The sequence below is a fragment of the Microtus oregoni genome, unplaced genomic scaffold, assembly GCF_018167655.1.
Source record: "Microtus oregoni isolate MIOR12 unplaced genomic scaffold, Mior012 000155F_ref0000269, whole genome shotgun sequence".
NCBI lineage: Eukaryota > Metazoa > Chordata > Mammalia > Rodentia > Cricetidae > Microtus > Microtus oregoni.
Window position 1 is genome coordinate 419141 of NW_024544810.1, and position 26436 is coordinate 445576.

A 26436-nucleotide genomic window follows, 5' to 3' on the forward strand; every position below is an offset into this window, starting at 1 on the left:
AACAGGAAAAAAAATAAAAGGAATTTAATTTAATAGAAAATATAAAACTAACTCATATATATAAATCATGCAATCATATACATAGGAAACTCTAAAGAATCCACCCAAAAGCTGTGCTAATAAACAAATTCAGCAATATTTGTAGAATATGGGATAAATATGTTAAAATTAACTGTACTATCTAAGATTAAAATTAGGAATACTACATTTAAATAGTATGAAAAATCAAGTAATTGAGTGAATTCAACAACTTTACATTTTTTGACATCTTTAGTAGTCTTTCTCTATAAATAAATTAATAATTATAAAAGGAACTGAAATGTCTCACCAAAGATTCATACATTCCTAAAGAATCAGTTCCCAATGTAGCAGTGCTCAGAGGTGACACTGGGGAAGTGATTATATCATGAAAGTGCTGATTTCATCAATGGGTTAATCAACTGATGGACTTATAATTTGATAGACTATTGGGAGTGCTGGAAACAAGAGATGGGATCTAGCTAAAGGGGGTAGTCCTTTAAGAGTGTGTCCTCAGTTTTTTTTTTCTCATTCATATTCATGCCCTCTCGCTCTCTCTTTGCTTCCATGGTATGAGATCAGCAGCCTCCTCTGGAACCTTTTCCTAGCACCATTGTGCTATGCCTCCATAGTCTTGGGCTGAAATCTCTGAAACCATGATCCAAAATGAACTTTTCTTCCCTTTAAATTTTTCTTCCTTTTTTTTTCCTTCAGGTATTTGGTCACAATGACAGGACGCCAACTACTATGGGTAACACCATTATGCGTTCAAGGAAAGTTCTAGAGTTACTTAGAAATTTGTCTTATCTCTTAATGGAGCAATGTGATGTTTTGTAGGTGAAAGATGGAGTATTTAGAACTGTCAGCTGGAAAACAAAGAGTGCATGCTAAGAGTTTAACGGGCAGTTCTGTGGGAGGTTGGAAGACAATGCTGAGAAAAAAGAAGATAATGGAGGCCTGGGTTGTGAAGTTTCAAACAGAACATTGAGAATCACATAAAGACTCGGTCAGGCTCTCTCATTTGTGGGATATAGATGAGTTAAGCATCTGCGGAAGTGAAACCTTTGCTTTAATGGGACAATGGACACTGGTGAGCTAGTAATGAAAAATCACCTGTGATTAATAAGAGACAGGCATTACTGAGGCAAAACCTCCTGGGAAGTGTTCTCTCGGGGTTAGCACATAAATGTTTGGTCCAGGCAGGGCTAAGACCTTCAAGTTGACAGTAGAGCTTGCTAAGTAATGTGTAAGACACTTCCACATGGTACTAGTTTTTGAAGATGTGAAAGGGACACAAAGAATTGCTGAATCACAAAACCTTGTGGCAGTGCTGGAGGATCTACAGAGACACACTGAGTGACCATCAGTGAAGGTCAAGTGTCAGTAAGTGGAAATTGTAGGACTGAAGAGACAAGCTGAGGCTTGTCAACATGTGGCGTAGTTAAAAGTCACAGTTAGCTTTACTTGTCACCTTGATATACACAGGAAGAGGGAACCTCAATTAGTAATTGTCTCTATTGGACAAGCGTATGGGCATGTTTGAGGCACTTTCTGATTTCTAATTGATGTGGATGGGTTCAGCCCAGTGAAGATGGCATCATTCCTGGGAAGGCGGGCCTGAACTATATAAAAGAATGATGGCCAAGCAAGTCAGGTAGAGCAAGCCAGTAAGCAGCACCCCTCCATGGTCTCTGCTTCAGTCCTTGCCTTCATTTCCCTTTCTCCCTAGACGATAAACAGTAACTTCTAACATGAATTAAACCGGTTCCTCCCCAAGTTAGTTTTGGTCAGTGTTTATCATAGCAGCAGAGAAGTAAAGTAGGACATTGCCCCACGAATCAATATATAAACACTTAGCATTCTTGCCTAGCACAAAGACAATCAGCCAACTCCTTGGCCCTCAAGGGAAAGATAATTAGTAATTATTACTAATTAACTGAAAATCACCATAAGAAAGCTGTTAACAAATTGCTTTTCCCTTTCTACCATACATATAATTAGAAGTAATGATCTCCAATAAAACAATGAAAATTTTGGTTGCATTAGAAATGGAGGGGAGAATAAGGAAAACCTCACAGAAATGCATTCATAACTACATTACACACTAAACTAGGACTTGTCCGCAGGGTTTTACTGTACCATAGCACACCCATGATATCAACCACGTCTTTCCAACACATCCTTGGAACACAATGAAGCCAAGTGCCCTGAACTTAACTCTGGAAGTGTAAAAGCCAAAATACATCTTCCTTCGTTTCTTTCAGGTATTTTGGTCACAGCTACCCAAAACATGCAAACAAACAAAACCAATGTAACAGACCAAATAAGGTTTCCTTTTTTAAAATTTTATTTCCACTTCCTATGCAAGAGAGCCAAGGCAGTGGGTCTCTCATGGTAAACAAGCAGAATCTGAGATTGATGCACAGTCTCTAAGTACTTAGACCAAATCAGGAGAAAATCTGGCAGGGTAAAGAAAGTAGACTTGATAGCTTGGGTAGAAATATGGGCTTTCCAACACAGAGTAAGTTACCTGACTTCTCTAATCCTCAATGTCCTCATCAGTAAAACAGAATAGTATCAGTCCACTTCAGAGACTACTGCAGGAATCATATGCATCTAAAACTCTTACATGAGATATCAATAATAGTTCCTGGCATCAAGTCGAGACTCTAATTATCCCGTAATTTGATACCATCTGCCTCTAGAATAATAAAGCAACATCTGAGAGGCATTCTCTGGTCAGGCTACTTTAGGAAGTACTTAGAAAGTACTTTATTCTCATAATTTTCCTAAATATTTCGCACACTAAATACCCCCTCCTTTGCAACCAGACTCTATAGCCCTTCTACCCCATCATCATAGTCAGGAATCTTGATATTTAATCTATTAAAAGTCTTCCTAAGTAATGTATCAAATCAATGAGGGTAACTTGGGGTCCTATGAAGCGCTTCGGAGGCAATACATTTTTCTAGTCAGTCAAAAAAGAAAACAAAAGTTGAATCCCTCTAAGATAAACCATGTTCTCCTTCTCCCTGTTTTTTTTTCTTTTTAGTGACTGTTATGGGGCTCTACTGCTTGGACCTTGATGGAATACACGTTCATTAATAAAGGAGCCCTAGCCGGGCTGTGGTGCATGCCTTTAATCCCAGCACTCAGGAGGCAGAGGCAGGCAGATTTTTGTGAGTTCGAGGCCAGCTGGTCTACAAGAGCTAGACAGGTTCCAAAGCCACAGAGAAACCTTGTCTTGCAAAAATAAATAAATAAATAAATATAAAAATAAAAATAAAGGAGTCCCAAACAAGTGCTTTGGCAGGACCTTCTACAGTTCCAATAGGCTTTCTGTTTGAGCTTTCATGAAATCAGAAAACATGGTTCCTTTCACAATCGCCAAAAAAAAATAATTGGAAATAAATTTAACCAAGAAAATGAAAGAATGCTACAATAAAAACTTCAAGATACTAAAGAAAGAAATTGAGGAAGATATCAGAAGATGGAATGATCTCCTATGCTTGTGGGAGAATTAATATTGTGGAAATAGTCACCCTACCAAAAGAAACCTACAGATCCAATATAATCCAAATGAAAATATGAGGGCCTCCCTTCATAAGAATAGGAAAAAATTTAAAAAGTTATATGGAGTTACAAAATATTAAAGAGAGCCAAAGCAATCTGGGGGTGGGGCAGAGCTGTGAGATATATCATTATACCTGATTTCAAGCTAGGAGCTATTGTAATGAAAACAGCATGATACTAGCAAAGGGGAACACAAATCAATAAAATAGAATGAGGACTCAGATATAAATCTAAACACAACAGCTACATAACCTTTGATAAAGATGCCAAGAATATAGAGAAATGAGGCAGAATCTTCAACAAATAGTACTGGGATACATGGATTTCAATATACAGAAAAATGAAGACAGATCCTTAACCCCAAAAACCTGCAAAAACTTACCTCTAACTGGATCAAAGACATTAGCATAAGATTTCGTAGCCTATAACTACTAAAGGAGAAAGTAAGGAGTACATGGCAACTTTCAGGCAAAGATAAGGACATTCTGAATATGACTCTAGGAGCACAGAAAATAAGACCAGCAACTAACAAATGGGACCTCATAAAACTAAATAGTTTCCATACAGCAAAGGAAACCATGAAACAAATAAAGGGAAGCCCACAAAATGGAAGAATATCTTTGCCAGCTATGTATCTCAAAAAACTAGGAACAGATCTGCCATGTGACCCAGTTATGCCACTCCTGGGCATGTACCCAAAGAACTTTATAGCTTACTATAGAAATGCTTGCACATCCATGTTCATTGTTATTCTGTTAACTGGGAAATGGAATAAAATAGATGTATATCAACTGATGGATGTATAACAAATGTGGTAACTATAAAAAACTGAACACTTCAGTTGTGAGGAAAAATTAAGTCATAAAATTTAAAGGATGAAACTGGAAAATTACTTGCTGAGGTTATTACCCAGGCCCCAAAAGACAAATGTGCAGTTATCTGTCCTATGTGGGTAGTAGCTTCAAATCTTGTGTTTTGTATGTTTAGCTTAGGGAACAAGTAGTAACCAGGAAACTCTCGATGTTCCACTGGGTAAAGGGGTGCATATTAGGAAGGGGGTATGGAGCATAGGTGAGGTGAAAGCGGAGCACGAAACTACTGAGGGCAGAAAAATTAAAGCAGGTACTGGAGAAATGGGGACGCTAGATGGCAAGGGAAGATTTGCTAGAGGGCAATTCTTCCAACTAAACTGAGAAACTTCCTGGGAACCTATGATCTTGCAAGTCCTGGAGACTGCATAATGTAGAACACATGTGAATTCAAAGACAGTGTGACCATACTGGGCGCTAACGATTTTAATGGGGCTAGGGGCAGGAGGGGAAGGAAAAAAGGGATAAGTGGGGATTAACCAAAACAAAGAATGTGTGAAGAAGCCTTATGAAACCCCACTAGTATAAACTAACAAAAGCATAATTTTAAAAGAAAATGAGTTGGAACAGAAATGTCCCACATGGGAAAATAATGCTGTTCTCAGAAGATGTAAGTTATTAAGTAAAAATCTCAGTGCCAAGCACAGGTTACCTCCCTATGAATTATTGGTGAGGGAGGCCCCAGAGACACCCTAAAGAGGACTGGCTATTAGCATTGCCCTTGGCTGCCATCATAAATACATAATAAACACACATACATACATAAACATATTGCTGAAAACAAAATGTACTTCAGTCGCAGGACATAAAGACATCAATATTGATTGACCAAGAAACTCTTCGTGCTAGCTACTTTTCTTTTTTCTTTCTTTCTTTTTTTTTTGTTTTTGTTTTTTGAGACAGGAATTCTCTGTAGTTTTGGGGCCTGTCCTGGATTAGCTCTTGTAGACCAGGCTGACTCACAGAGATCTGCCTGCCTCTACCTCCCAAATGCTGGGATTAACGGCATGTGCCACCACCGCCTGGCTTCCTGCTAGCTACCGTTCATAATGATGGAAAGTGCTATGGGGAGAAAAAAAAATCAATGGTCTTAGCCAATGCTGAACTTTGCATTCTATAATAATGATGTGTCAGACAAGATATGCCCACTGGCACAATAGTGGCAAGACAGCTTCTGGGGTAACCAATTACTTTCTTGATTGGATTTGAGGCATGCTCCATAGGAAGTAATTCAGACCTGGTATTGTAAGCATGATCAATACTCACAGCTAGGAACTCCATAGGCTGGCTATATGGTACAGCCTATTAATTGTTTGCTAAATGGTCATATTGAGAAATTCCTTTTTAAATATTTTTGTTTATATCCATAGATTTGTGCTGCTTTCAACCTTGGTCACAGAAGCATTTTATTGTAATGTGCAGTGGTTAATGAAGAACTCAAACTCTTTAAGAGGCTGAGAATAAGCACCTATGAGTGAGTGCTCAGTTATGGATGGAACATCTATATTACCACCACCATCACCACCACCACCTCTAAAGCTCAGGAGACATCACAAAAGAGGGGCTGGGAAAAAAAAATATAAGAGCCGGAGGATGGGAAGAGTACTGTGAAAACCTGGTCTGTGTATATCACATAGCTGTTACATACATGAACTCACAGCAACTCTGGTTACAGATACAAGACCTCCACAAGATCAATGAAGTTAAGAATTCAAGCATAAAGGGGGAAGGAACTCCCAAAGCCCCCCTAATAGCAACTGGTAACTGCTAAGAAAGGGACAGTCCCTTTTGTTTGGTGTGGGGATAGTCATTTGTAGGTTATTCATGCTTCATTGGATAATCCAAACACATGTACATCTGGCCCTATCAATTGGACTTAGTAGGTTATAATAAAGACACTGCTTTAGGAGAGATAGGAGATATGTTGTAAGGTGTGTGGTGGGAGCCGGGGGCAGTGAGTGACGTATGGGAGATGAAGATACACTGTATAAACATATGAAAAAATATAAAAGGCCTCTATTTAAGCTATCAGATTTGGACATATGAAGTCCTTCCCTGCCTGATTTCATGATGAAATCCACAGTTAAAAATGCTGAAAAATCAATCTTACCCAAGTTACTCATCTTCCAGAAAACAGACAAAATTTTTTTTAAAATTAAGATTTAGAAAAAAATCTTAAAACAAAAGTGTTGGTAGTGATTTGATAAAACACTGGCTTGGTAACCTTGACACCTCACCTTAGGAATCCTTGTCATGAGAAAGGACATCAATTTGCCTAGCTTGGACCCTAAGTCTCCCCTTGTTAGTGCTGTAAGAAATTGTTTCGAAACAGGTTGTGAGGGAGTAGCTCTTCAAATATGATAAGATTTGAGGAAAGTAGGAACACATTTACAAAAATGCATTTTTTTTTTGGTTTTTTGAGACAGGGTTTCTCTGTGGCTTTGGAGCCTGTCCTGGAACTAGCTCTGTAGACCAGGCTGGTCTCGAACGTACAGAGATCTGCCTGCCTCTGCCTCCCGAGTGCTGGGATTAAAGGCATGCGCCACCATCGCCCGGCCTACAAAAATGCAATCTTAAACTCTTCAATGACTATAAAGGACAAGCTTTTCTCAGATGTTACCTCATAATTCTAGGGGCAGATGGTGTCAGCCTAAGGGATAAAAATAACTTACTGAAACATGTTTTGGGCTAAACCATCTATTTGCAAAGGTAGGGTCTCATTCATTCTTATCCTGCAGAATGGTAGATATATCTCAAATCTGGCTAGTTTCTTGCCACGTGATCTCTTGCAACACTCTCCTTATATTTTCACCCATTGTTGTTCTTTATACAAGCTTTGGTATTCTCTAATGGCTACTCAAACCATATGATCCTTCCTCGCCTCAACTTGAAAACTACGTCTCTTCCCACATTATCCTAAGTATTTTATCTGCTTACCTTTGTGCAAAAACGATAGCAGGGCTGGAGTAATGAGTAATGAGAAGAATTTATAGGTCTGCTATTATAGCTCTGTTCCTTGATGCATCTAATCTATTTTTAGCCTCCTATGTACTGTACTTGTCTACAAATGGAGGCTAAGTGCTAAGGTACTACTGCAGTAACATTATGTTTCTTTCTAGAAACCAAGTAACCAAAAAAAAGCACACTGTCCAACTATAGATGAGGCAGGTTCATTACTCACAATACTATTACTATTACGTTGAAAGCCTGACATTAGCAGCATGTTCAGATCTCTGAGTAGATCTTGTCCTTGGACAAGTGGCCGAATGAGATGGAACTTGAGTTCTGTATACCCAGTTAAACTTAGCAACATACATGTAGGAGCAGCAAGAAGATGATTCAGATGGAATAACTCATCTAAATGATGGATAAAAGCTGAAAGCCAACCAGGAGCTTGTGGCACATGTCTTTAATCCCAGTATCTAGGAGGCAGAGGCAGGTGGATCTCTGATTTCCAGGCTAGCCTGATCTACTAAGCCAGTTTCAAGACAGTCAACAGTCAGAACTACACAGAGAAACCTTTTCTTTAAAAAGAAAAGAAGCTTTGAAAAAAGAAGCCAAAAGTCTAAAAGTTGGAGGATAGGAGAGGATAGGAGGATAGGAGGATCTCATCTTGAAATCCAGACCCTTGAATAGAAAGAGAGAATATTCTCAAACAGAGGGCAAGAAAGGAAAAAGAAACACATTTCTGACATTAGCTTTAAAAGTTTGCTGTATCGGCAGTACTGTTGTTAAATGCTTCCTCTGCAATAAATATATTGTCAGTACTTCTACTGCATAATTTTGTATGGTTCTCTTAACAAAAGATTCAGGTAAGCGCTGTTAAATCATTAGTTTACAAAAATATGGTCACCGTAGCACAGAAAGCACAAGCCGCTACCTGTTCCTAGACATTTATTAATAAATAAGAAGGGTCTAATTCCAACCAAGAAAAATAATTTCCAGAGCCAGTGGTCTTGGCCATATATACCCATTTCAGGAGTAGAAGTTCCAGAAAAGCAGAGTATTGTTTGGATGAAAAAGAAAATCTCCTAGGCCCATCCTAAGCCATAAGCAATGACTTGAAGAGGCCGGGAGCCGTCAGTAGACTAACGGTAACCTAACTGGTAGTTTGTTTTAGATAATCCATGGGAACAAATTTAAGGTTACATGCTGATGTTGCTATATAAGAAGGGATTCATAGAGAAGTTTATGCTACATAAAGCAAAATTCTAACCATAGCATGGTGGTGCATGGTTCATAATCCCAGCAGTGGGAAGATGAAACAGGAGGATCATAAAATTAAGATCAGCCTGAATTACATAATTAAAATCAAAGCACATGCCTGGAGAAAGAGACGGAAAGAGGAGGAGAAGGAAGGAAGGAAGGAAGGAAGGAAGGAAGGAAGGAAGGAAGGAAGGAAGGAAGGAAGGAAGGAAGGAAGGAAGGAAGAGAAAAAGAAAGAGAAAAAAGAAAATTTAATCTCCATGCATCTTTAGATGGTCAAATATAGCTTAATGGGTAATATAATGTCATATAAACACCAATGAATAATCAAAAGTGCTGAACTGGAAACTGGTTCAACATAATAATTCTAATTATCTACAGGATCCTTGATGGATCACATCCTATATTTCAGTCTGCATTCCCTTGCCTTTTATCTGTAACTGAGATGGGAAAAGGAATGATTAAACTTTTCCATAAGTAGTAAAGGTTAAGTAATAGCCAGTGACAAGGGAGAAGGGATGGAAAGGTCATGGCAGTAGAGGGAAAGGGGCATGAATATAAAATGCCTAGGTCCCCTAAACGTCTTCAGCAGCTTTCAAACCAAGAACTCCAGGTTCTGAGTACTACACATAGATTTCTCCACATATGTCCATATGTTCCTCTCTTTGACAATGGAAGGAGGGCTATAGATGCATTTTCTTTCCATTAGGCTTTGTATATGATAATTTATGGTGTGAGAAAAATACTGTCACCCCATTATTGTGTAACTCTATTTAAACTATTTATAAAAATATGTGTATATGCAAATGTTTTAGGAAGCTTTTACAGCAGTAGCTTTCCATATGGCTTTTTAAAAAGTTTAGTGTTAATTTTTCCTCCCCATACTAAGTCCTCTATCCTTCTGTCCCAGCCCATATCACATATAATATTTCTTGCTTCGTTCATCATTCCACCTTTATATCACCTACACCCTATCTCTCCTCTATTGAAAGCTCACCCAATCAGTCCAGTGTTGGGTTCCTGAATAATATAGGTATTCCTATTTAAACACACGTGTCTGAAGATTCAAAGTTAGCACCTTCGTATGAGCAAGAGCACTCAGTGTTTGCCTTTCTGAGTCTGGGCTATCTCACTCACAATACTTCTAGCACCATCCATTTACCCGTAAACTTCATTTTTCTTCACAGCTAAAAAGCATTCCATTGTGTAACTGTAAGCCGTCTAGGCTGTTTCCATTCCCTGGCCACTGTGAATAGAGCAGCAATAAACATGAATAATCAGGTGACTCTGTAGTAGGATATAAAATTCTTTGGGTTATGCCCAAGAGCGGTATAGCTGGAGCATGTGGCAGATCTATTTTCAGTGTTTTGAAGAAGATCCACACTGATTTCCATAGTGGTTGTACCAGTTTACACTCCCACCATCAGTGAATAAGTGTTTCCTTTCTCCAGATTTATGCCAGAATCTGTTGTCGTTTTGTTCCTGTTGAACTTAGCCATTCTGATTGGGCTACGATGAAATCTCAGAGTAGTTTTCATTTGAATTTCCTTGATACTTAAGGTTATTGAACATTAAACACAAAATATTTATGAATCATTTGCATTTCTCCTTTTGAGAACTATCTGTTTAACTCCAAGTTTCAATTTTTAATAGTATTGTTTTCTTGGTGTTGAGGGTTCCTTTTTTCTTTAAGTTCTTTGTACAGTCTAGATGATAACCCTCTGTCAGATGCGTAGGGAACTGCCCAAAGTGACTCCATTTTACCCTAGCTTTAGCTAATGTCAGCTTTTGCTTCATTCAACTGCTTCCCAGACCCTGCTATCCACATCTTGATAAGCAGAGCCTTCTAAAGTATCTGAAGTTTGGAGAGATCCATGTTTTACAAAATGAAACAAATTACTTAATCAACTCAAGCTTTTGAAACCTTTGTTTTTTGGCCTACCTCTGCTGTGATGTAATTGTTTGGGGATTTAGGAACCTTATCCTGCTTACTTTGGGGTCCAGAATCTTTTCCTGGTGTGAGTTTGCTCTAGAGCACTGACAAATAAAGGACTTTTAATCTGACCTCACTGAGTGACACTTTGTTTTGTCTCTGGTGTGGAAAACACATAGCTGGTAATGATTTTTTTTCTCTCAGTTCTGTAAACTGTCTCTTTACTTGCGTGACGGTGTCTGTTTTAGTTAGGGTTTCTATTGCTAAGACATAACACCATGATCAAAAAGCAACTTGGGGAGGAAAGGGTTTATTTGGCTTATACATCATTATTCACTAATCATTATTGAAGGAAGCCAGGACAGGAACTCAAACAGGACAGCATCCAGGAGGCAGAAGCTGATGCAGAGGCCATGGGGGGTGGGGGTGGTGCTGTTCACTGTCTTGTTCCCCCTAGCTTGCTCTGCCTACTTTCTTATAGAACCTAGAACCGCACCATTTCAGGGGTAGCACCATCCACAATGGGCTGGGCCCTCCCCCATCAATTACTAATTAAGAAAATGCCTTACAGCTGTATCTTATAGGGGAATTTCCTCAGTTAAGGTTCCCTCATTTTAGATAGCTCTAGGTTGTGTGTCAAGTTGACAGCAGATTAGGCAGCAGTGTGTCCTTCACTATACAGAAGCTCTTTTGTTTCATGCGACTCTATTAGTGAATTGTTAGTCTTAATGCCTGTGCTGTTGGGTCCTCTTTAGAAAGTCCTTTCTAATGCCTGTAAGGTGAAGGCTATAACCTGTGTTTTCTTCTCGTACAGATGCAGGCTACGGGGTCTCATGTTGAGGACTTTAATCCATTTGAAGCGGAGTTTTGTGAAGGGTGAGAGACAAGGATTTAGTTTCATTCTTTTCTATGTAGTAATCCAGTTTAATAAGCACCATTTGTTGAACATGCTGCCTTACCTGCAATGTGTGTGTGTGTGTGTGTGTGTGTGTGTGTGTGTGTGTGTGTGTTGGCCCCATTGTAAAAAGAAAAAAAATCAAGTGACTATAGGAATGCGGGCTGTTTCGTGCATCTTCAATTATATTCCATTGGTCACTGTGTCTATTTTATGCCAATACCATGTTATTTTTGTTATTATGGTTCTGTAGTTACAATTTAAAATCAGAGAAGGCGATACCTCTAGCAGTGTTTTTACTGTTCAAAATTGTTTTTGCTATCCTTCATTTTTTGTACGTTTCCATATAAATTTTAAGGTTTTTTTTTCAATTTTTGTGAAGAATTGCATTGGAATTTTGAAGAGGAATCCATTGAAGTTGTAGATCGCTTTTGATAGGATGGGCATTTCCACACTATGGATTCTATGGGTCTGTGAACAAGGAAGGTCTTTATTTTTTGGCTTCTTCTTCAGTTTCTTTCTTTAAAGTTTTTTTTCACTTCCTTTTTAGAATTACCCCTCCAATTTGTGAGGCTATTGTGAATGGAATTATTTCCCTGATTTCATTCTTGATATATTGTAAATAGAAAGGCCATTAATTTTTGAGTTAATTTTGTATGCTGTTTCTTTGATGAATATGTTTAACAGTTGTAGTCTTCTGGTGGAATCCTCGTGTTCTTCTGTGTATAGTAGCATCTACACAGAAAGATATTTTGACTTCTTCCTTTTCTATTTGTATACTCTTTATCTCCTTCTTTTGTATTCTTGTTCTGAAATTCCAAGCACTATATCAAACAAGGGTGAAGAGAGTAGACAGTTGTCTTATTCCTGATTTTAGTGGAAATACTTTAACTTTTTTCTCTATCATGATATAGGTTGTGGGCTTGTTGAATATTGCCATTATTACAGTGAAATATGCTCCCTTTATCCCTAGATTTACCAGGACTTTCATTATGAAGGGATACTGGATTTTGTCAAAGGACTTTTTGGTGCCTAGTAAGATGAGAATGTTATTTCTGTTCCCGAGTCTATGTGATAGATTACATTAATTGATTTATATATGTTGAACCATCCCCGAGTCTTTGAGATGAAGCCAACTTGATCATTATAGGCCACTGTCATTGCTTTTGGTTACCATCCAGAAATTGTTGAGGATACCACATACTTGATTCATAAAACATTGAAAGAAATAAAGCTAGTACTGACTCAAAGCCTCATCCCTACTGGCTAGCTCTTACAGTATTGGAAAGTTATATGCATGCTTCTGGGGCAGGCGGAATGAAATAATCCATCTTACCCAGCTGTAAACTCTGGCAGCTACATTTAAAGCAGTCTGGCAAGAGTGGCACAAATATTATGGTGCTAATCAGTTACTTTCTGATTGGATTTAAGATCCACAAGACTAAACTCAGAACTATTGTCATTAAAGGGGCCCAGAACCTGAGACTAGGTAGGATTTAAGCCCTAGGGGAAAATCTGGTACTATTATTCTGCTAAATGAGAAAACTAACTCCTTAAGATTTATAGCGATGCCCATATAGTAGTGCATCTCCTAATACTTGTGTGTGTGTGTGTGTGTGTGTGTGTGTGTGTGTGTGTGTGTGTGTGTATGGTGACATATGTGCCTGTCAGTATCAGCATGTACTTTTGTATGCAAGCATGCATAGAGGCCAGAGGCAGACATTAGGTGTGTGTGTTTCCTCAAATGCTCCCATCGGGTTTTTTTGTTGTTGTTGTTGTTTTGTTTTGTTGTTTTTTTTTTTTTTGAGGATTATCTCTCAGTAAACCTGAAGGTCATTGATTCAGTTAGACCTAAAGGTCACTGACTAGGCTGACTAGCCAACGAGTTTCAGAGATCCACCTATTTCCCTGGACCCCTTGACTGGCCAAACCTGATAAGCCAGGATTTCAGACACATGGCACCATGCCTTGCTTTTTATATAGACTCTAGGGATTCAAACTTAGGTCCTTATGCTTGCTTACACAGCAGGCGCGTTACTGAGTCATCTTGCCAGCCTCACGTAATCCTTTTATGTCCCAACTTCCAGGAAAGCAAGATACCAAAGAAATCTAGAACTGAAAACAGAACAGAACAAAGAACAAACAAGAAAAATTTATACAACTTTAAATATATATATATATATACATACATACATATACACATTTATTGGGTTTTCTTGAGGAGTGAGCTGGGGCAGTACACATTCATGTGTATAGAGGACAGAGAACAATCTGCCAAACTCAAGTTGTTTATCTCATTTCACCATGTGGGTTCAAGTGATCAAACTTAGATCATTCATTGCACACAGCAGTAAGCACCTTTTCCAGCTGAGTCACCTTGCTTGCCAACTATTTACTTTTTGAATCAACCCATGCCTTGTAACACAGACCTCACCACTCATTACTAACAAGGTGTTTTGTGTCCTATATAAAAACTGCCCTAATGTATGCGCTCCCCAGGCCATGGCCCAATGTCAGAACAAAGATTCTTTTTCTGCACAGCATCAAAGGAAAACAGACTGAATGACTTGAAATTGGTCCCTCGCAGGGAAAACTAAAACCGACCACAGGTTACTTAGAAACACAATCGTGTGCCAGCAAAATTTTCTCAGCTCCCAGGGAAACAAGCCCAGGAAAGCAGGTAAAGATTTCTACAATAAGATATGGGCACTGATGTTCTCCATGATCTGATTCACCTAACCTGATCAATGGATGAGATGGTACACTGACTATTGTGTTGCTCTTATAAATCCAAATTCTCACTTCAAAAAGAAAAGAAACCAAGAACATATATACACAAGAATAGAATTCTGAACAATGGGGGAGACAGATTTAACTGGAGAGAAGACATATATCTAATAACTCCTTACAGAAGCCAATGGCACGTAGTTTCTATTTTCATATACCTAGAATATCACAACTTAAAAAGCATTTTCACAAGACCCATTATACCCAGTTTACAAGAAGGAAGCCTGAGCCTTGAAGTCGCATAGGAAGATGATTAAGTTGTTCATCTAATGACAGAACTGAAGCAAGAATTTTGGTTTCTCAGATTCTCCATGCTTTTTTTTTTTATTTTAGCATGCTAACAAGTGTCTATCTTGAACAGAACCACACAAAATACCCTTGATTGTTCATCTTCGGACTTGAACATTAACAAAAAAATGAGACATTCAGGTAGGAAATGGAGATTTCTCACTATGCCGGTCATCAGTTTAGCTTGATGATGTACAAAATTATCCATTTGATATGCCGTTTGAAGGAAGTTTTCTTTATTATACTTTCTTTTTATTATGTGCCACTTAACCTAGGTATCCATTTCTAAGATACTGAATCTCAGCTTTTAGTGAGTCTCAATAAATTGGACAAGTATTCTGCAATATACATATACACATACATACATATATATGTATCATCCCAGGAAACTTGTTCATTCACAAGCCTACTTTAAAGGTACTAAAGTACTATGTCTATGTGCTACCTAGACCTAAACTAGACTCTAGATAGTGCTTCAGAGACAAACAAAAAATAAATGCCAATCATCCATCATCACTTATCATACCAGTAGCAATTCCTAAGCCAGACAGTATCGGCTTTCATAATACCATTCCACCATCAACTAAAACCAGTACAAAAAAACAGACATAATTAATTCTAATTTTTGAGTTCTACTAGAAAAGAACCTTTGTAATTCATCATGGGATTCCTCAACAATAGCACAATGGTACTATAAATTTAAACACAATCATAAATATTCATGAGAATTAAAAGGTCTATCTTGGAGTTAATAAAACTATCAATCATTAAATAGCTTAACATCATTTCTTTAACTAACAACAGCATTGTAGCTGACATCTACGTTTCCATGGTATTCCCCAAGTGTCCCCAGCAGTGATGCTGAACCCATTTGACTCTACTTAAAACAACAAAAGAAAGAGATCACAAAGAAAATAAAATGTTAGTGTTGAGTACAATTTGAAGCAGACATGGGATACTACTTTAAATACTCACGGGATAAACACTGATATTGTAGAAAACACTAGAGTCCTGTTATAGTTTATGCTCTGTCATTAACATTGCAGATCTGTATACTATTCACTCTAAGCTTGTACTTTTGTTATTGGGAAAGTAGAAATTAGTCACATGTTACTAATATTAATTGAGCTATATTCTACATATATAATATATTTTAAAATGCAAATAATAAAGCATTATTGATTTTATAGTGATATTATTGGATATTCTATAATATTTTGAATATACTGGAATATATGACATTTAATTTCACCTGTAACTTTTTACTTTTTCTTGTGACTACTTTTCAACTACATCTATGTATTTTATTACATTATATTTTCTAGTAGAAACATAATAAATAACATTTTTACACACCAACTCCAACATAAAAGCATCTAGAGCGATGATTCTCAACATTCCTAATGCTGTGACCCTCTAATACAGTTCCTCATGTTGTGATAACCCCAACCACAAAATTATTTTCACTGCTACTTCATAACTGTAATTTTGTTACTGTTATGAATCATGATGTAAATACCCGATATTCAACCTCCAAAGGGGTCAAAACCCACAGGTTTAGAATGGCTGATCTAGGTGTTCTTTAAAAAAAATTATAATTTTCTTATCTTTAAAGAGTTTTATTAAGCTAGCTTGCATTTGAGTGGAGCATTCCCTTCTTTTTAAAGTTGTTTCTTTTATTTAGCATATAAAGGAACAGGTATCATTATAGTATTTTCATACATACCTTGTTCTCATAGTCACTCCTCTTCCAAGACTCTCTTCTACTATCTGCCTCAATATATACTCTTCTACTTCCATGTCACATGTATTCTACTACCTTGTTTTTCTTTTCAAAGTCCCCTTAAGAGCTCTTCTTCCTCTTTCATGGTCCCTTTTCTAGTTTCAGGAACTATACACATTCCCATTTATCTGAGTGTGGTTTATTTCACTTAACATAATGCTTCCTAGTTCTATCCATTTTCCTGCAAATTTCATTCTTATTTACAGTTAAATAAAATCTCATTCTGCAAATTCTTTCTTCTCATTTTCTTTATGGCTTCTGCTGTTGATAGACACTAAGGCTGGTTCTGTAGTTTTAGCTCTTATGAATTGTGCAGCACACAACAGTGATGTGGATGTGCACATATCTTTGCGGTAGAAATGAGAGTGCTTTTGGAATCATGGCAGCTAATCTTCCACTATGAAAATATACTTTCAGGGGTGTACATGAGGATGTCTTCAAAAAAGTTCATGTGAGAAAAGGATATCCCCTCCCCCCGAATGTAAGCAGCACCATGATACAGGCTAGGCTCTTGGACTGAATACAAAAGAGAAAGTTAAGTTAGCATCAGCATTAACCTTTCTCTGCTTCCTGACTGGTGACAATAGCTGTCTCAAGCTTCTGTTGCCATGCTGCCATAATTTTTAACTAAAACAGACCTAGAGTCACCAGGGAAGAGGGGATCTAAACTGAAGAATTTCCTAGATCAGATTGGGATGTAGTCTTGTCTGTGAGGTATCTTATTAATCACTAATTGATGTGGTGGGGGGACTGGCTCGCTGTGGGTGATGTCATCACTAGACCATCGGGCCTGAGCTACATAAGATGACAAGCTGAGCAAGCCAGTAAGAAGCATTCTTTCATGATCTCTGCTTCAGTTCTTGCCTCCAAGTTCCTGCCATGAGCTTTTGTCCAGGTTTTTCTCAGTGATGGCCTAACACTTATAAGATAAAATATCTTCCTTGATGTATTTTGGTCTGGTGTTTCTCGCAACAACAGAATGCAAATGAAAACATATGCCTTCCTTGTCATGATGGATTATATTCCCTCAAACTATAAGCCTAAACAAACCAACTCTTGTTGCTTCTTGTCAGTTATTTGATCACAGCTATAAAAACTAACACAGCACATACCCAGGATTAGATAGCAGTTCTATGTTTCATTTTCAAGAAACATTAATACTCATCTCCATAGGGACAACACAAGGTCACACTACCAATCAGCATAAAGTTTTTCTTCCTCACATTCTTGCCAGCATTTGTTGGTGTTTTTTTTTTTGTTGTTGTTATTGTTTCTAGTGGTGGTAATGGTGGTGGTGGTAGTGGTGGTATGTGATGTTAGCCATTCTGATTGTGATGAGATTATATTTTAAAGTAGTCTTATTAATGACTTACATTTTCCTGATGGTTGAAAATGTTGAACATTTGGAAAAATTATTTATTGATCATTTATTTCATGTCTTCTTTGGAAAACTGTCTATTCAGATGATTATATAATAAATGAGGGGGTGGCATTTCATTAAAATTCTGGGTTTTATTAATCTGTTCCTTTGTGATTCTATACAAAATGGCTACTGGGGATATGTGCCTGAAATCCCACTCATTTTAGCTATGGTCTCAAAACCATCAGTGCATGTTCATGGTTATTCTCTAAACTTTGACCCTGACACTAACTTCCCCAAGCCACCCTGATGTGTTCAATGTTCCTTCTCATCCTATGGTCTGTCTCCCTGAAAACAAAACATATTAATATTTCAGTGTGGTTTAATCATTCTTTTAAAACAGAGAGGGTGGTCAGCAGAAGAAGCACAAGCTCTGTGTGCATAGCGATCCACATTCATTCGTAAGTCTTGTGGTTATTGATGGCTTCATTTCAAATACCCTAGGGATTGGCTCATCAACCAGTAAAGCTGGACTGGGACACAGATAACATTTCAATGTGTTAACAAAATAAGCCATATAAGTGGAGAATGAAGAATTAGATGTTTCATTCGAAAACACTCGGCATAGGAGCTAAGAGATGATTTTATCTATTTCCCTACTTCAGGGTGCTGCCAACACCTAAATCCTATCAATCAGTTCACTGTGCTTTATAAGTTGATAGCCCTTGCAGGATAGGTTTTTCTTTCAACTAATATGTCCAGTATTGATATAGGGTAAAAATGATCACAGCTATACTTATGATGAAAACTAAAATGTAAATAGTCATTTTTCAAGTACTTTATACTTGTCAAACTGTGCTAAATCTTTATTAGCATGTGTTAGTTCATTAAATTCTTAGAGAAAGTCTGTTGTGGTCCCTATGTTTCAGTGAAAACCTTGCCAAAAAATAAATAAAAAGTACAAAGCATATTGGTAAAAACTAGTAAAGTTGCACTTCAAGTTAACTTCAGCACTTTGCTCCTTCCTTTCAAAATACATGCCATAAGGCCAACCTTTAGGCAATTTGAGCTCCAAAAGCCCAAGGCCTCTAATCTTTTGTTTGAGACCCAGAATACTTAAACCTTATCTTAGAGGAAACACCAACAATAAAGATGGTGATATAGCTTGCCATGTGAGGCCCTGGGTTCCTCAGTACTAAAAAAAAAAAAAAAATTAAAGACCTTCTATTATATGAAGGGAAGTAAAACATAACCCTGGCAATGCCGAAGCATGCATGGGCAGCCCATTTATACTGGGTTTCGAGATCTGAGTTGATGAGGATGGCTGACCAAGTCTCTTCCTCAAGGAACAGGTTCCACCAAGACACGAACTCCGATTGCTGGACTCAGAGTCCAGTGTGTTAATCATTAAACCACAGGAGCTGGTACACCATTAAAGGCTAGACTTCCATTATATGCATGTACAAAATTCTCAAAAAAGAATTCTTTTTAAAAATATAAAAGAGGAACACGGCATTCTAGAAGGAACTAACAGAAAGATATAGGTTATAGAAAGGGTGGCCATAACACACCCTCATAACTCTTTGCTATCTGTCTTCCCATAAAGAATTTTTTATTGTCTCTTTTCCGTTGTGATATCCCCTGCCCCCCCCCCAAAAAAAAGATTGTCAAGACCATTTTGCAGATGGGAGAATCTGGCCCTTCCAATACTCAAAGAACAAATTCAAACTAACAACCTCAAGGAAAGCCAAGATCTAGAACACATGGTCAGTTATAATCACTAATAGCAACCTGTTAAAAGGTGACCTAGTGGAAACAGAGACCTTACAGAACAACGGTATTAATTTTATGGTAAAACATCAAACAATCCATATCCTTCCAAGCCTTTACAGGTTTCCTGTTTCCATACATAGCATGTCTTAGATCCCAGCCATTTGACTTTGCTATAAGAAGTGAGACCTGAGATTAGTAAGCTTCAGCCCCTTGAGAACAGGGAGTACACACTCTGACATTAACAGCTGAAGACTGTACCAGTCCATAATGGTGTTCATACTTCTTCCAAGGAGAGAAACAAAGAAAAAAGGAAAGAAGAATAGTTGATGTAAGGAGAAAGAGAAGAGAATAAGCAAAAATGAAGAGTGGAAGAGATAAGAAGGATCTAGAAGAAGAAAGGATCAAGAGGGGGATATAGAAAATAAAGTAGGTGGAGGAAAAGAAAAAGAAAGGTGAAAAAATCACAGCTACATAGAGGTTTGGGGAAAAAGACTTCAAAACTATCCAAGCCAAATCTAGAAAGATAAAGATCAAACAAAGGAAGTGACTTAGGAAAAGGTGAGCAGCAGAGAATGAACCAAAATAAACAAGAGATAGAAGAGAGGTCAAAAGATTAGAAAGGCAGAGATTTAAGAAAAAGGTAGGAGTGAAGCAAAAGAAGGAGATGAAGAGACAGAGAGGGAGAAAGAGAAAAAGAAATGAAAAGACAAGGAGAAAAAGGAATAGAGCAAGAGTGTGGGTCGGGAAAGCTGGGTTAGGCAGCCAATGAGAGAAGAGCAGAGTGAAGGTTGGCACTCACCCTCACAAAGCTGGCCGGAAACCATCCCTCCTCATCGTCGATCTGGCCCCACCACCAATCCTTGTTGGAAGCATCCAAGACTTTGATGACGTCGCCAGCTTTAAATGCCAACTCCCGGTTGGCCATGGTGACGTGATCCCATACTGCCTCAGCACTAACGATGGAATCTCCAGTGATCAGCTTAGGAGACAAAATGAGAATGTGTTCAGTCCATACATCTGACTAGTCTACTTGAGCATTCCCTCACCCCAAATGCTCTACTTATAATGGAAATGCTTACATGTTCCGGTGGTGAGATGTGGCGGTAAGGGGAAATGACACCAACATGCAAGCTATATTGGACTACATGACAAACAATGCTGTCATTTCTCGATTAGCCAGTGCATGGAATAATCCAGCATGTGAATATGGACAAAGCATCATGCTTTCATCTATTTTCATGAACTCTTCTTCCCAACATGAATACAAACAAACAAACAAAGCTCTATCCATATCTCCTTGGTGCTTTAAAGCAGACCTGGATCTTTAAAGTAGAAAGGCTAGCATCAATGACTAAAATAAAGTGCAGGCATATTTGTTTTCAATTCTTCATGTTCCTTTCCCTTTTTCCTCCTCCTTGAAACTGACCAATTGAGAGTTGGTAGCATACTATTTAACTCAACCATATGCCTTCCCGTGTGATAAGAGAGTATAGCATTCTTCAAACACAACCGACCCCAGTCCTACAGTTGCTACTCTCACCCATGCTCGATTCCATTTACATAGATCATGGGTATGAAAGAGTATGGCTTCCTTTGCTGTGCACGATTAACTCAATTCTGGCTTAGATGCATAAACAAATTTGTTCAGCGGACCTGTGGTTTAGCTAGGGAGTCCGTGTTGGCTTCATCTGATACATTAAAAAGAAACTGATAATGAAGAACTAAAGACCACTCAGTGAGGTAGAGGGTATGCGCAGTCCTTGATCTTAACCTGGGTGACTGAATTTCATAGAAATCAGGACTGGGCTCCACACACCGGAGAGCAAACATCTATCCATTACCACGTGCACATGAACAAAACACATATAGTCATGACACTCATTTAAGCTCGTAGATAAGGATGGAGTGGGAGTTAGGCCGCCTCTCCTTGGCTACTGACCACGGTTTCATGTTTACTTTCCCCTGAACTATTCCACCTTGTACCTATTGGTCTCCCCGGCATTTGTAGAGGCACAATTTGGAATTAGAGAACATATGGCCTTCCTGGCAAAAAGACTCAAACACTCTCTCTCCATACTCAATTACAGAACATGCCAATTTATAAATAAGTTTTTCCCTGAGCCTATTTGAAGAAGAAACGTCTGCCTGAGGAAATCATAGTTCCATAATACCAAAGATAAAACATTTCAAAGACAGCAGAGCTGTCATCTGAAGAATATTTAGCCTCTCCAACAGACCGATCATATACTACATTGTCCAGAGAATGAATGCTACAGTCCAATCAGAAAATGAATATGCAGAACACTGTACACATATGAACACATACATATAATATACACTGCTTTTATGACTTGGTATACTAATCTCCTAGGCCATGTCTAAGACATACTTCTTTGCTCAGGAGTCTAACCTCTATGCTCTCCACAGCAATCTAGGCACAGGAAAATCTCAGTATGGAAATATCTAACAGGACCTTTTCGAATGTATTTTCAATACCTTGTGCTTCACTGTTCACAAACGGTTTCCTCACCCAGCATAATGCACGGTCTGTACTAAATAAGCTGCTTTTCACTATTGGCCATATTTAAAAAATGAGAAGACTGAGGTTCAGTGAAATAAACTTGTCTTTCTGCCAGTAATAATGAATAAATTACCAAAACAGGTCTTTCAGCCTCAGAAGCATCAAACCATACTACTAATATGGGCTCACTTATACTAAACTTACAAGAATGTCAACATCAAAACAGATGGCCTTAAGGAACTCTGAGGAAGGAGATCTTAATCTCCTCTCTAACAAGATTCATTTTTATGTTGATCTTGTTTTCTTCCAAAGAAAAATAATCAATTTCTGCTAGATCTTGTCTCAGTGAAGAAAGAGAATTGCTAGTTTCTGGTTTTTATAGTTTGAATGTGGGATGCCCCACACAGGTTCATGTGTTTTAGAACTTTATCTCAGTTGGCGGTGCTGTTCTAAGGAATTTATAGAATCTTTGGGACATCAGACCTAAATGAAGGTCACTTGAGGCAGACCTTGAAAATTAAACACACTTCTAATGAAAACCCAAGCTCTCCATGTACTGATCTGCCAAGATAAGAACAAATTGCTATATGCTCCTGCTGCTATAGAGAGAGACAACCCAGCATCCATGCCTTCTTTGCCAAGATAAACTATATCCTTAAAAACCATGCACCAAAATAAATTTCTCCCTTACTTTGTTTCTGTCAAGTATAACATCAAAGTGATGTGAAAAGTAGTCTCAGTAAAATAAATATTTATAGATAAAAACTAAAGATGGGTCCAAACTGAGTGTTGCTAAATTAGCACAATAAACCCAGATAGACCAAATCTAGAGGACCATGAGTGTTTATGGTTTGAACTATATTCCCAGATTCTGATCAACTGTCTACAGTTTGTTAGCTTTGAATATCAGCCCTCTGTTCAGGACACCATCTATAAAAACAAAATTCAAATGCAGATATAGCCTTTCCCTGGAGAATCTACTTTTAACTTATAAGCTATGCTATGCGGTTCTATACTCCTACTTGCTGCATGAGTTATAAAACCTTGAGCCAAGAGCTGGCTGTTGTGTATGCAGAGGTATGATGAATATAATGAATTCAGAGGGTCTTCAAGCTATAAGAAGCTTCTAAGCACGTTTACCATAAATAACCTGTCAGAGTAAAAGAATGTTCTTCTCCCATCTTCTGGGTTTTTTAATAAAAGTAAATTAAATTTGAGCTAAAAACTGGTCATATGTATTCATTTTCTGTACAGAATTAAATTTTAATTTGCTACAAGGTTTTCATACATTTTCGTACCCCACACATTCATTTTTCATCCAGCATGCATTCAATGACCTGCTGTGTGCACAGATCTGCTCACTGCGGTTATTCATACTTAAAGACCAAAAAGCCTTTCAAACAACATGAAAATCTACCTTTGATTCTGAACTTTGTTACTTTAGAAAATAGTAGTGATGATATAAGGGGAAAAATGGAAAAGTCAAAGGAACAAAACAAAGTGGAGCTGTCAGCATGCAATAGAAATACAGAGGAGTACCATTTTACAAAAGCCAAACGCAAGAGACTCCAACTATGCAACATTGGACTTCAGTTTCTTCATCTATGAAACAGGATAAAGTCTGCTTCAAAAGGCAAGATTACAGAAAGGGTGGATTAACATGACAAATATACAATGCCTAGAAAGACTTGGACTTAATAGCCTGTAAGACTTCATGGGTAGGAGGCATTCTGCATAGCTCCTGAGATCCACGAAAGGTTTTATGTAGCACTGAAGTATGGTTTAAAAGATAAGTGAATGACATATGCTGAGGGAAATAGCGGGCTACTTGAGGCTGAAGAAGGAGGTTAAGTCATCTGGAGGTATATGTGAAAAGGCTTGGATTTAGTTTGAAGGAAATGAGGTCAAAGTTGATGGAGGAGATGATCTCAGTTCTAAGTGTGCCTATTAAAATATAAGCAATATTAGGAAACGATGAAGACTTTGAAGGAAAAAAGTTGATGACCAATACACTTTTGAATGTGTTAAACATGGAGGGGAGTTAATTGAATACATAAATATGTTGGGATTTCAAGAGAAGTCGGAGGAAGAGAGAGATGGAAAGTTCTTGGAGAAATTGTAGAAACCAAGAAATTCTGTCTCGGAGGACAGAATTATGAGAAAAAGCCATAAACCTTAAAAGTTAATAACAAAGGGAGACGGGGACTAGAAAAATAGCCAAAGAAACAAATTGAAATAAAGCTGGCAGCAGATCATTGTAAATAAAGCCAAGAAAAGTCATTTGGGAGTGACTCTACCAGGAATTCCATTCTCTATTTTCCCTCTTCTTTCTGCCTCACTTCCCACCAAAAGTCCTGATTGCCAATTGCCTCCACACTTCATCCTGAAATCCCAATATAAAGCAAGGAGATGGTACTTAACTACTCTAGCATGGAAACAGATATTTCTAGGCCATGGAATAGCACTCCTGTGATAGCTAACAAATTAACTTCCAATTCCCAAGGCATGCTGGATGCAGCACCAAATACATATTAGTTCTTCTTGAGATTTACCAATAAGTGGGGCACACAGTGCTTCAATATGTACACTGAAGAGACTCTAGGATATGAGTAAACGGATGAAGGCTTATTTTAATCCAGGAAGTCAGAACTCTCATCTAAGGACTGTCCTTTCATCTCCTGATGATTCATTCTCCCCAGAAATCCCTATGCAACCATGGAGCTTGGTTTCTCTGCCCCCACTGTTCCCTGCCCATGCACAGGGCTTTCATCAGAGGTTGGTAGATGTCTGAGGGTGTTTATGCTCATGTAAAATGTATGCCCAATCGCAGGTTTGCAATGAAGAAGGATAAAGCACCCTAAGATCACAGTCCTCATTCAGTTTTTACGAATTGTATCACTTGTTTTATTCTTTTTGTTCTTTCCCCTTTGTTGAACAATATAACCCCTCCAAAATAGATACTTAATTATTAACCTGACTGGCTACCAGGATATTAAAGTTTAATATCAAGAATCAGAATACATTTAAAAAGTGAACTACTGGGACTGGTGAGATGGCTCAGCAATTAAGATCACTGGTTGCTCTTCCAGAAAACCTGGGTTTGATTCCCAGCCCACATGGAGGTCCACAATCATCTGCAATGCCAGTTTCAGGGGTTCCAAAGTTCTATAATCAACTCCACCGGCACCAAGTGCACACATGGTATACATATCAACATGCAGGTAAAAGACCCACATGTATAAAATAACTTTTTAAATTTAAACACAAACCACTATGTGTTGTAAAGAATAACAAATGTTCCAACTGTTGTTATGGTAACTGTGCAAGGTCTGCCTTCTAGAAATATACATAGGAGGAAAAGGAAGGCTATGGAGGAAGGCTGTTACCTCCCTATGACGTTGTATTTGTCCTTTTCCCCTCAGATGGCCCGTTTTCTCAATGCCTAAGCATGAACAAGAGTTAAGTTCCATTTCCTGATTTTCTCTAAGTTATATTTGAGACAAGCCAGGATTTTATGTTCTCTTAGAGTAGATAAGCTATCCTTTTAAAACAGTTTTGTAAATAGATGCTGACTGTTTAGCCAAAAGTGTTAATGAACAACCATCCCAGTTTTTTGACAAATTATAACCCAGGCTGCTGCAACAACACCTAAGAACCACCATAGTATATAAAAGGGGCTCCAAATGGCTACTGGAAAAATCTTGCCAGTAATCTCTCTCTCTCTCTCTCTCTCTCTCTCTCTCTCTCTCTCTCTCTCTCTCTCTCTCTCTCTCTCTCTATCTATCTCTCTCTCTCTCTTTGTCTGTCTGTCTCTCTCTGTGTGTGTCTGCAGGTACACTTTATTTTACTCTTTTATTTGTGTCTGTGGTAGTGTATGCATATGTGCATATGTGTGGGGGTGTCTGCAGATGCCAGAAGAGGGTGCTGAATCACCTGGTACTGAAGTTACAGTATGAGCTCTTACCTGCTGAGCGATCACCCCTGACCGTGTACCTTACTGTGACATAGGGTCTCTTAGTGAACACGAAGCTAATTTAGTTCAAATGGCTAGACAGCAAGTCTTGGGGACCTCCTGTCTCCACTGCCATAGGAATGAGATTACCAGTGTGTGGCACAGAGCCTGACCTTTAACACAGGTGCCTCATATATAACTCCGTCCCCCATATTTACACGATAAGGACTTTACCAACTGAGTCATCTACCAAGCCCTCTGTCTAAAATTTAATCAGTCAAATGGCACACTGAAATTAAATGTGATCCATCAATTCCCTCTCACTTTGGGCATCCTGTTGCGATAAATACTTTAGTTCTTCAAAGGATAAAGGACAAAGATTTCATTTTCTGCAGTTTATTTCTTTTTACCCTTTCCTTGGGCTTAATGGATGTCTTTTATGGACCATTGCTGAGGAAAATGAGAACCCATGCAGAGA

At 38.2% G+C, this 26436-nt stretch overlaps 1 protein-coding gene across 13 annotated transcripts in view; it reads right to left on the reverse strand.

Annotated features, from left to right (window-relative positions):
* The window catches only part of LOC121445061 (rho guanine nucleotide exchange factor 9), a 166509-nt gene that overhangs the window by 82457 nt on the left and 57616 nt on the right, over nt 1-26436 (reverse strand). For 9 of the 13 annotated variants that reach the window (XM_041647045.1, XM_041647050.1, XM_041647049.1 and 6 more), the window contains one exon: nt 20285-20464. The exons of the other annotated variants lie outside the window; for them this stretch is intronic. In XM_041647045.1, the coding sequence (XP_041502979.1) occupies nt 20285-20464 (180 nt within the window). The remainder of the gene's footprint in view (nt 1-20284; nt 20465-26436) is intronic. 13 annotated transcript variants of the gene reach the window in all.